This window comes from Frankliniella occidentalis, unplaced genomic scaffold (assembly GCF_000697945.3).
Source record: "Frankliniella occidentalis isolate FOCC.00 unplaced genomic scaffold, Focc_3.1 Scaffold53, whole genome shotgun sequence".
Classification (NCBI taxonomy): Eukaryota; Metazoa; Arthropoda; class Insecta; order Thysanoptera; family Thripidae; genus Frankliniella; species Frankliniella occidentalis.
Window position 1 is genome coordinate 1,405,305 of NW_026267183.1, and position 11,402 is coordinate 1,416,706.

Genomic DNA, 11,402 nt, shown 5'->3' on the forward strand with positions numbered 1-11,402 from the left:
CTCCCCTTTCCCTTTTCCCTTTTCCACCCGGAGAAACACGTGTTGATAGTGCTCGCTGTTGCGATTCATGCCGGGACGCGCCGCCTCCGCATTGTGTCTGCTCACTGGGCGCGCCTCGCCTCGGGACCGTCCGGCCGGGCCGAGTACCGGCACTGTCAAAACAGCCTGCATATGCTTGGAGTGCTCCGGAATGACCGAAGTGTATGTGAATGTCGTAACTTTTGTGGAAGCGTGTAATTTATTTATTTTTAAATAACACATGCGGTTACTTGCTGCTCGTGATTACAAAGTGTGTACAAAATTCCAAAGGAAAGCTCATACCTTAATTGACGTTGAGCTAGTGTCCGCGAATTTTTGAATTCGCCCACCTGTAAGATTTCAAACAATTACACACTTTCTTTAATGTAGACGTGCCATGATACCATGTCCACTTTCTTTGATGCAATGCAGGCAGTGTCCACATTCGAGTTGTCAGAGTAGATAGCAAAACTTTGGAAACTGACCAAAACTATAGTTCTGCAGTATGATAGGGATCCAAAGCGACTGTCCGCGGGGACAGCTGCGCTGCGAGTTGCGTCGTCATCACTGAAAAAAAAAAGAGTTTTGGTTTGGAGGTTTATTGATGGATCCGGGCCATATAGCAGTTAAAAGCTGTCGGGATATGAAACGCTTTTTGCCGTTGTTGCTCGGAGCGATGGTTTGCGGCTGGTCGGGCTGGGCGCGGCGGGCTGCCCTGGACCACACACACGGACGTACGTTTGTTTATGGATGGCCTCGGCGGGACCCGGAGACACGCAGCTGCTCCGGGAGCGCCGTCCGGGGACCGTCAAGGGGACCGTCAAGGGGGGGACCACCGGCCGGGTGGTCAAAGTTTTTGACCACCGCGAAACACGACAGCAGAAGACTCGGGGAGAGTTTCTCAGTGTAGTACTACTGCGTGCCGCGTCGTGCAGGCAGAGCAGGCGGAAACGTTTTACTTACCGACCGGCAAAAGCCGGGCATTCCTTCTCCTTCCCCTGGGGGAGTGAAAAATAAAAATAACAACTCGTACACACACGCACACCTAAAATAAAACGATGAACAATAAAAAAACAGATGCGAAGCGTGATGTTTGGACAGACTGATCCAAACACTTCACAGGTGTCTTCTTATATTTCGTCTGGCAGACAGACGGCAGCAAGTGGAGAGAGGAGACGAAGCACGCCAGACACTACTGCGCCGCACGTGATTGTCGTGTCTGGCGCCCCACCCCGCCCCGCCACGCCCCGCCACGGTGTGGTGTGTCCCCCGTCTGGAATCCAATATGTTTCCCCACTCTTTCATTTGGCTCCCTCTCTCCTGGCTCCGCCCCCTGGGCGCGCGCGCGGCTGACCCGATTGTGTTTCTTCGCCTCACTTCTCTCTCTCGCCGCCGAGATCCGTCGCCTCGCTGCCGCCCCGTCGGGCGAATAATAAGAGACGTCCCGTGCGAGGGACCTCTCTCTCTCTCTCTCTCTCTCTCTCTCTCTCTCTCTCTCTCTCTCTCTCTCTCCCTTCCTTCCCCCCTTCTCCCTCTTTCCCTCCCGCCTCTTTCCCTTCCCCTCCCTCCCTTCGTGCACTTGCATCTCCCTCCGTTTTTTTTTTTTTTGTAAAATTAAAAAGGCGCTGCTCCTCTTTCATATCATGTTTTCCTCCCCATATTTTAACCTTTAAAATAAAAAAAATAATGTGCTCGTTAGGAGTGTCTCAAAACGTCATGGCGCGCAAGTGATATTTATGCGACTACCGAAAAAAGAAGTATAGCTCAACGACAACTCTCTGCGTTTCGCGGCTTCCGCCTTATACATCTCCTGCCCTCTCTCCCTTGCTCTCTCTCTCTCGCTTTCGCTCGGTCTCTCTCTCTCTCTTTCTCCACGCCCTCTTATGTAATCGTCAGCCCCTTTATTCGTGTCATTGCATTACCTTTCCCTCCCTCGTCGCGGAGACGCGGGAATCCCTTATTCCCGAAACAATGGGAGTGGTCGGGCGCGCGTAACGTAGATTTGAGGAGTTCGAGATCGTCGAGAGGAGGACGCGGAGACGGCGCGCGGAGGGGAGGAAGGGGAGAAGACTTACCACCGGAAAGCGGCCGGCAATTCGGAAAGGGTTGGCTCAGTGGTTGGATGGCGGGAGTAAAGAGGGAGGATTGCGGAAGGGGGTAAGGGGGGGGGGGCTGAAAGGCACACGATCCCTTATTCCCGATGACGTTGCCCGCAGAATCTTTAATTCGGGCGGCCGTTCCCGCCGCGCTCTCTTGGCTTTGGCCGGAAGTCTTGGCCGAACGGCGGTGGTGGCGGCGTTATCGACTTAATGAGGCGGGGATGAGGAGAGCCCCGCGGGCCGGAGGGAGAGACGGGGAGCGCAAGGGGAGGGACGGGGAGAGCCAAAAGGGCTGAACGGACCGGAAAAGGGGCCGGACTTAATGCGCCCCGTGGGAAAAAGGGGGCGGCTACGGGGGGCTCTTCACGAGAAAATCTTAAACCCCGGTGTGTCTCTCGAATCTTATCTACGAAAAAGCGCGGGGTAGTCAAATAAGACTGCTGTTTTGCTGCTGTTGATGATATTTATGAGGGCTCAATTTCTGGTGTCTTAATGAAGATTACGCGGTAAAAATTGTTTCTTGTATCTCAAGTCCTGGTTTGGATGCCTTTGGCCACCGGCGTTCTCCATAAGATCCAAGACAGGGTCTTAAAAAGTAAGTTTATTTACCGTCGTAGTTTTAAACTTCTTGGTTGTTGTAAATTTTTCCAGTCTGTAAATCTGTAAACACGCGAAAATGTAAAGTACGGACACGATTTGCTGGTTATAGTGTTCGACTTCTTTTCATTCAACGTCTCTCGCAGTTACTTTGCTACAAACATTTCTTGGGCGCGCATAGAGCCGCGCAACAGCCTTTCCCTCCGCATGCGACTCCCACCGGCGCTGTGGAGACATTCCCACTTTGCATGTGATGAAGACTAAGAGGAGACCCCCACTTCTCGTGCTCTCTGCGCGCTGCGAATTAAAATCACGTCGCCTCAATTAATAGTTCTGGTCTGGCGCGCGCTGCTGGAAGCGGAGAGTGGGCTCGCTGAGAGGGAGGGAGGTAGAGAGAGAGAAAGAGAGGGAGGGAGGGAGGGAGGGAGGAGAGGGAGGAGGTGGGCCGAGGGCGATGGATGGAAGTCTATCAGTAAGCCACAGGTGTTTCTCTAATTACGGATCATTCCCGGAGTTAGCTCGCATGCACATGAATGCAGGGGATCCGCCCACTCTCGCAGTTTTACCTCCCCCCCCCCCTCTCCATCTCCTTTTCTCTTTCTTTTCCTCGCTCTTTCGCTCTCTCTGCGGTGTTGTGTAGGTGTGCCCAAATCCGAGCAGTGAAACACTTGAAAGTGCACAAACTAAATCGAGTGAAAACCCCTGCAACGCGCGTAATAACCCCCCGTGTTAAACACCGTGAGTCTGGGCCCGCACTCGTACAGCTCAGCCCAGTGCACTCCTCTGCATGGGCCAGCCGGTCCCTTATGGCCTTTTGAAGTGGCCCGTCGGACCGTCATGCCTCTGTGATTGGTGCCCCGCGGGTCAGCACGGGGGCGGCCGAGCGGCCAATTGGCGTCGGCCTCATCAGGACCAGCGCAGGTTGATTGGCTGTGTTAGGGGCGGTTATTGCGGGAGTGAAAGGAGGAGGAGGAGGAGGAGGAGAGGGGGATGCGGAGCGGGCCGCCCTCGGTGGCTACCGAATACCGCGAATGCCGACCCACCGGTTGAGGGGGCGAGGAGAGCCTTCCGGCCAGCATCCCTGCCGACCTCCTCCTCCTGCTGCGAAGGAATTCTTCGAAAGTCGTCGTCGTCAGCGCAGGAATCGCGGTGGCAGCCAGGGGCAGGGCAGGGGAGAGGCACGACGAGACAACAAAATACCTAAATCTAAGCGGCAAACGAAAACGCCCTCAGCTCTCTCGCTCTCTACTTGCGAGAAGCGCTCACTTTCTTTTGCTACGTCTTTATCGATCTTGTTGAAAGTTGTCTCTCTGTGTGTCTGTCGCCGTCTCTCCCTTCCTCCCTGGCTTATCGGGCTATGCGTCTCTCTGACTTAACCATGGCCTCGCCCCCCTCTCTCTCTCACCCTCCCTCCCTCCCTCTCCCCCAACACTCCTTACTGCTTTCCCCCAACTGGCGCAGTCCCGAAGAGCGACTTTTTGAATGTAATGAACAACAAACAAAAGGCGAAGTCACCCACGCCAGCCCCCCCCCCCAACCCCCTCTCCTCCTCGCAGTCTCTACATTGTGAATAAAGCTGCGAGTAGAGAGAGAGAGACAGAGATTATAGAGTGGGTGTGTGTGTGTGTGAAAGAGAGAGAGAGAGAGAGAGAGAGAGAGAGAGAGAGAGAGAGAGAGAGAGAGAGAGACGTGATTTTGGGCCGAGCATAAAGAAGCGCCTTGTTGCCGTCATCAATTGGCGGCGTCGCGATCAGAAGAAGTGCGGGAGCTACTCCGCCCCTCCCCCTCCCACTTCACACCCTTTCTCCCCTAACCCTCCCCCCCTCATCCCGGCAGCACCGCGACCGAAATGCTTCGGGCGGCTTTATTTACAACTTTTTGCGCCCCTGCTACGTATACATTTTTCTGTCACCCATTATCGCGCTTTCCTCGTCGCTTTTTTTTTTTAGTAGTACTGCTGCCCGCCATCATTCCCCTCTCTCCTGCTCTATACCCCTTCCCCCCAGCGTCTCTCGCTTCTCCCTCTGCCCCCACTATTCCCTCCCAACCCCCTCCCCGTCCCAACTCCCGACTCAGACTTTTTGAAAACAAACACATGAATCGCTGGGACGAGCGCGGGACAGCAGCAGCCAGAGTATGGCACCGTGGCGTGGGTCTGCGAGAGAGAGAGAGAGAGAGAGAGAGAGAGAGAGAGAGAGAGAGAGAGAGAGAGAGGAGTCTATGGCAGGTGTGTGACGCGGAGAGCGAGAGCGGAGGAGAGCAAAAAGGGAGAGTGGGGGTGTAGGTTGAGACAGAAAAGAGCAGCCGCGTGTCACATTCCGCGTTCGTCGGTGTAGTACGGGACGGGGTACGTGGTGGTGGTGTGTTACCTGACAGCTGTCGCGGGGGAAAAAGTGAAGCAAGCAAACACTTGTGCCTGTGTGTAGTGCAGGGCACTCGCTGCGGGGATGAGAGGGGAGAGAGAGAGAGACGCAAATAGACGGATCATCCGTCAAACGGCGGCAGCGCGCGTGACGAACTCGCTGCTCTCCGACGCGATAAATTTGTCGGCGGTGCTCCCGCGGCACGCGTCGCGCGCACGTGTTTGCCATTCCGCAAACTGTTGAGCCGTTTTAGCGCGATTCACACGTTGGAAGAAACAAATAAAAAGAAAAAGAAAGGGGGGAGGGGGGGGGGATTGAAGGGCGTGCCCGGTGCTGGGTTCGGCTACGTGCCGTCTCGTACCCACGCTATCCCGCGCTATTCGCAACTGCTTTGCGATCATCTTTTATTAAAGAATTATTACGTACGTTTCTCCACAGATTTGTTTGCCAAAATCTCGCTATGAAATTATTGTGCACACTGTACTCGCAATACATACTAACCCAAGTGTGCAGCTGCGGAGGTACTGCATGCAAGTACGCACACTTTAGCTCTGCAGTGCATTCTCCTCTCTCTGTATCTGTTTAAATCTCTAATATATTTTTTTCTTAGTTCATTGTAATCATCTGAAAATTTCGTCCAGTTCGCGAGGAATCACTTAAAATATTGCAGTTGCACTAGTGCGTGTACTGTCTCTGAAAATTCGTGCCATGTTTCCTGGTGCATCTCGATGATCTCGATCTGCTTTCGTTTCGTTAAGCACATTGCACTATTTTGGCGGATGTGGATCTCTTTGTAATGCTATTCCTTATTCCAAATTTCTCGAGAGAACTTCCAAACTTCACCCCATGTGTGAAAATCCCTTCTCGCACTCCGTCTTTAATTTCACGGACGCAGCCCCCCCCCCCCTCTCTCTCTCTGTTGCAGTGGCCCTCTTGCCGCTCTGCTCCTTTCTGACTGACCCAGATTTATTTTTCTCCCGAGGCCTTGACGTGGCCGCACCGCTGCTACGCCTCGCCACTTCTTGCCGTGCGCCCGATCCACCGCCTCTGTGGTTTCCTCTCTCCCTCACTCTGCCCCCCCCCTCTCTCTCTCTCTCGACTTATCACGCTCAGCGTTGGTCCGAGGGGCGTGCGCTACGAGATAAAATTGTGTGCACCAGACCAGATTACCGATTACTTTTGAGATTACCACGGATTACGCTCTCCGTTTACGGTTTTCTTTTTTGCACTATTGAGAGATCACCAGGGCTTACAGAGATTACCCTTGTGGTAAACTCATTTTTGTACATCAAACTACGTGAGTTGGGCACCGCTCGGATTGGCCATCTCACACGAATAATCCAAACGGACGCCAATCAGCCTTCCTGTCGGATCTGCGCTGGCCATTTATTCGAACCCGCAGTCTCTATACTCAAACTTTTTTTTTTTTTGTGCCCCAGCTCTCCTCTTTTGCTCTGCTCTGCTCTTCTGTTATTCATCTCGCTGTGATGTGTGTGGTGCGGATTGGATAGCTCTCGCGCTGGATTATTGCGGTTCGTTGAGGCCACTGGTCAGCTCGCCCGGCTGGGCTACATTTTGGCGCCCGTTTTTTAAAATTGTATTACCGTGTTACCGTGTTCCAAATGCACGGTAAAAAAGGATTGGCTGAAATAATAGCTTATGCATTCACTTATTGGTCCCTAATCAGAAGCTAATTATGCGAGCTAAGAGAAGAGAGCAACAAGAGAAATAAAATTGTCAAGGTATACCGAATATCGTATATACGCTTTGTGAAATCATTCGATGAAAATTGAAGTATTAGGCCGATTGGGACGCCTCTGTATTTTTCTTCAGTCCAAGTGTCACCTGCCAAAAACGTAGTTTAAGGTCAGCAGCGTCAGTGGTTGAAAGGGGGGACTCGAACCTGCGGCGCCACAACCAACCACGGCTATGATGGTCTCTCCAACGGCCGCGTTACTCATTGTAAATTGGGCCAGGGCGTCCACCAGCACCACGGGCCGAGAGGCGGCACGCTGTCTGCGGCAGACTGTGATGGAGACCCCCCACCCACCCTCGCCAGCCAGCCCAGCCACTCGGGGCTGCGGCCGAACAAGCTCGCCCATTACGGACAAGGCGGCTCGGCCCCCGGCGGCGGCCCGCTCCCCGACGAACGCAGCCAGTCCCCCGAATATTGCATTATTCGCCGCAGCGAGAGGTCCTGAGGAGGAGGAGGAGGAGGAGGAAGGGGAGAGGTATATTTATTTTGCAAATAGAGCGCATCCCGAATGGAAGCGCGCGACGGGCGGCCCGGGTCGGGCTCACTCCAATTGGATTTTCACTTTGCACCTGGCTGTCGCGTCGCACACGCGCGCGCGGTGGTGGCGGACCCCGCCCACTCCCCCGATATTGACACAAACACAAGTTTGGAATGCGCGCGACGTTTTAAACAGGGGAGGTTTTGCTCTGCGCTTGTTATTGGCGTTCCAACGCCGCGCCAACGCGTGGCGTTCCTGGTTTTTGAGGCGCAGTCGCCGCCGCTCGTGAAAGTCTGATGCGGCCGGATTACACGCCATGTGCGGAACTTCGTGTCTGGGAATAGATTGTGTCATTAATTCAGTGTTTCCTTCTCTTTTGCCTTGCAGACCTTCTGCGTCGTGTCCAAGCGCTTCCGTAAGAACTACATCCACCGGTTCACCGCCACCAGCTCCTTCTTTTTCTTTTCGCCGTGGAACCGGACGCGACGCGTCTGCATCTGGCTGTCCACCAACCAGTTGTTCGACTACTTCGTCATGGCCACCATCTTGCTCAACTGTGTGTTTCTCGCCATGACTGAACCTATGGAGCAGGCAGAGTGAGTATTAAATCTTCCGCATTTTTATTACTTTTACTCTGGCTTCTGTCCGGAATATGGGAAATGGGAAATGTGAGTAACATTACATCTATTTCCTTATTTTCCCTGCCCTATCTTTTCCCACTGCTGTCTCGTCCTTTATCGCGTATCCTTTCGCTCTCCCAAAGGCAAGGGGTGCCTTCCTCCCTTTCTCTTTTGCACTGCCCTGTATCCTCTCTTTCCAAAGATCTGACCAGACCTTTACGGTGTGGATACACCATGCCAATGCATATTTCATGACGCTCCAGCGGCTTAAATGAGAAGCCGAGTTTTTCACTGATTCTGTGCCCTCGCACGCAGTTGCTGCGCATTTTTTTTCGATTCGCTTCTCTGTGCTCTTTTATTCTCTTTTTTTTCTTTTTTTGCTCTTCCTGTCCGGAAAACCCCACTTTCCTCGGCCCAACAACACTGTCAAATCAGGCAGTAGTGGGAACAATGATGCGATATAGTCTAAATTTAAACAAGAGACTACAAAGTTCGAACTACTCTTTGGGACTGACTTATTTGTTAGACACACTGTGGTCAAGTTTTACTAACACGTGTAAAAAGAATGATAAATCTGACAACGATTCAACGTTGCCATTGTGCTTGGTGCTTTTATGATTGCGCTGAAGTGTCAAAGCGCATTTGGGACGCCCCAAACACTCCCCTGCTCTGCCTTACCAAAGAGGTGTGTAGTCGTAAAGGAGCAGACTCTGATTTATTTAAACACGTGGAAACAGTTTAGCCCAGCCTCCCTCTCCTGCTGGTTTTGAATCTCTGCGATGCGATGCAGGAGCCCGCCGCCCGCCGTGCGAGGTGAAGGTTATGAGCCTCCACCCCCTCTATCCTCCTGCCCCAACCCCGCCGGCCCGGCCCGGCCCTGCCTTCCTGAGGGACTTGCTTTGCACAAAGTTTGCGGGAGAGGGGGGCCGGGGGAAGGTAAATGGGCCGGCCGGACGGACGAGGCAGCCGGGCAGGCGGCTGGCCAGTCCGGGGCGGAGGGAAGAGGAGGAGGAGCAGACCGCGCCGCCAGCCAGAGCCATTAACTCCAACAATATTATTCCAGGTACATCTTTCTGGCCATCTACACGGCGGAGATGATCATCAAGTCGGTGGCCAAGGGCTTCATCCTCAACAAGTACACGTACCTGCGCAACCCATGGAACTGGCTCGACTTCGTGGTCATCACGTCCGGGTACGCGACCATCGGCATGGAGGTGGGCAACCTCGCCGGGCTGAGGACCTTCCGCGTGCTGCGGGCCCTCAAGACTGTCTCCATCATGCCCGGTGAGTAACGCTACTATCTGGGTAGTTCCCTCCAAAAAAATCAATGTGCCTCCTCCAAAGGAAATCAGGGAAAATATTCAGAAAAAAAATCAGGGAAAACTAGAAAAATATCCGCTTGATTTTGTAGTGAAGTACCCCTCGATCTACCCCCCTTCCCTAGGGACTCGGTTTGCGAACGACGCTCGTGCGTTGAGCCCCCCGGCACAGCAGACTCTCGGGGTAGAGTTTTTAGTCGAGGTTTTGCAGAGCCGGCTAACCGCAGACCCCCCGTTCAGGTGGTGGTGTGGCCTACCTTTCTTTCGGTGGGAAGGGGGGGACACCGAAATCGCCCTGGCTCCACCTGCCGGGTCTCCCTTCCCCCTACATTCGCCCAACCCCGCTGTCGTATCCCTACCCCCTCCCTCTCTCCCTGATTCATTTCTCGCACTCGATGGCCGCTACCTACAGCACACGACGGCCTTCCCCGCCGCCTCTCATCCTCGTCCCTCGTCCCAAAGCCGTCCTCCAAAACTCGTGAAAAGTCGTCGTCGAGCACGGCGCGGGGCGGGGCAGGAAACTCCTCTCCTGGAGCCAAGGCCACAAAAGAGACACTCTATTGCGCATTGCAGGCTCAGGCGCGCCCAGGCCAAACCCGCAGCCTGCCATGGCGCGCCGCACCACCCGTGTTCCGTGCGGAAAATCGGCTCCGCCTTTTGCTCTGCCCATATTGTCGCGCCACTGTGGGAAATAATTCCTGTGGGGGTTACAGGGTAATTATGCATGATGTTTGTTTGTAAAATAACAAACTTGAAATTGTGAAACTACAGGCACTATGTATCGACTTTGAATTTATAGACAAGCAAGAGTGGGTAGTCGTAACAACATATTCTGGAAATCGTAAATACACAAAATATGTTGGAAATTTACGAATATAATTTTCACAGTGCGCCGAGACTTTTACCTTTGTAGCCTCGGGATACAAATTATGTACTACACACTTACTTCCTCATCACTTGCGTCGAGTTTTGTGCGCAAACGTGACATACAGGCCTTATCAACTTAAGGGAGACCGCAGAACCGCAGAACAGCAGAACAGCAGAACAGCAGATGCATTATAGACTAATATTTGCCAGTACGATCATAATTTTCGTATGGAAATGGGTTTTAATAACAAGAAAAGGCTAACAGCAACATCTAGTATTACTAACAGTCTAATGGATCGTGGTTTATATTGTTATTCCCGAAAGTAGGGTTAAGATACTCAAAATCCGCGATCTCTGTGTTTCGACGGCCAATGTGATACTGGATGTTGGAACTGGTGATTTTACTCATAAATCTCATAAATACGCATTTACATGCAGAATTATGATCGTACTAGCAAATATTAGTCTATAATGCATCTGCTGTTCTGAGGTTCTGCGGTTCTGCGGTCTCCCTTAAGTTGATATGGCCACAGGTTCACCCGCAGGTGCATGTACTAACGGTAAAATATATCTGCATTACGAAGGATTTTATCCGTTATATTAACCAACCCTACAGACATTTTTAAATTATCTGTATCTTACGGAGCACAGTTTGTGTTACGTATTACAGCCTTCCATAACACAAACAGTTTTTGAAAACATTTTATCCGCTTTGCGGGCGTTCTGCACAATGTTTTTCGGCAAGCAAATAAGGTCCTTTACAAAATGAGCGTGTTCGAAAAGACGTGTAAAGTACATGTCGTTTTACTATGCTACACTCCTGTGACGAGAAAAGTATTCAATATTCAATCCGACGTGCACTTTACCCTTGACCCCTGCATCATGCATGAGCACACCGCGACAGGACAGCAAGAGGAACAGACAGGCTGGCGCTGTCGAGATGGACAGACGTACAGACATACAGGCGGACAGACGCGAGACTTCCGTCGAGGCCTTGGCTGTGGCGAAAGAGGGAGCATGAGCCAAGGATTAGGGGAGCCAAGAGGGTTTTTGAGGGACGCGGGGAGGCGGGGCGCGGGGGGGAGGGAAAGCGAAGAGGGGCTTTGCGAAAGGACTCGGAGGCAGACGTTGCGATGTGTGTGGTGGTGTTGGTGGGGGAGCTGCCAGGACGGGCACGGCGGCCCTGGCACGGTACGGCCCACCACCCGGCCCCGAGGGGCACGTGCCCTCTGCGCCACACCCCGCCCCGTGCCCCGCCGCACCCCGCCACGCCACGCCCCGGCAC

At 53.0% G+C, this 11,402-nt stretch overlaps 1 protein-coding gene across 1 annotated transcript in view; it reads left to right on the forward strand.

Annotated features, from left to right (window-relative positions):
* Window positions 1–11,402, forward strand: part of LOC127749424 (sodium channel protein 60E-like) — a 165,079-nt gene that overhangs the window by 132,508 nt on the left and 21,169 nt on the right. Inside the window, exons 2-3 of the mRNA XM_052267466.1 lie at window positions 7,699–7,907; window positions 8,995–9,215. Of these exons, the coding sequence (XP_052123426.1) occupies window positions 7,699–7,907; window positions 8,995–9,215 (430 nt within the window). The remainder of the gene's footprint in view (window positions 1–7,698; window positions 7,908–8,994; window positions 9,216–11,402) is intronic.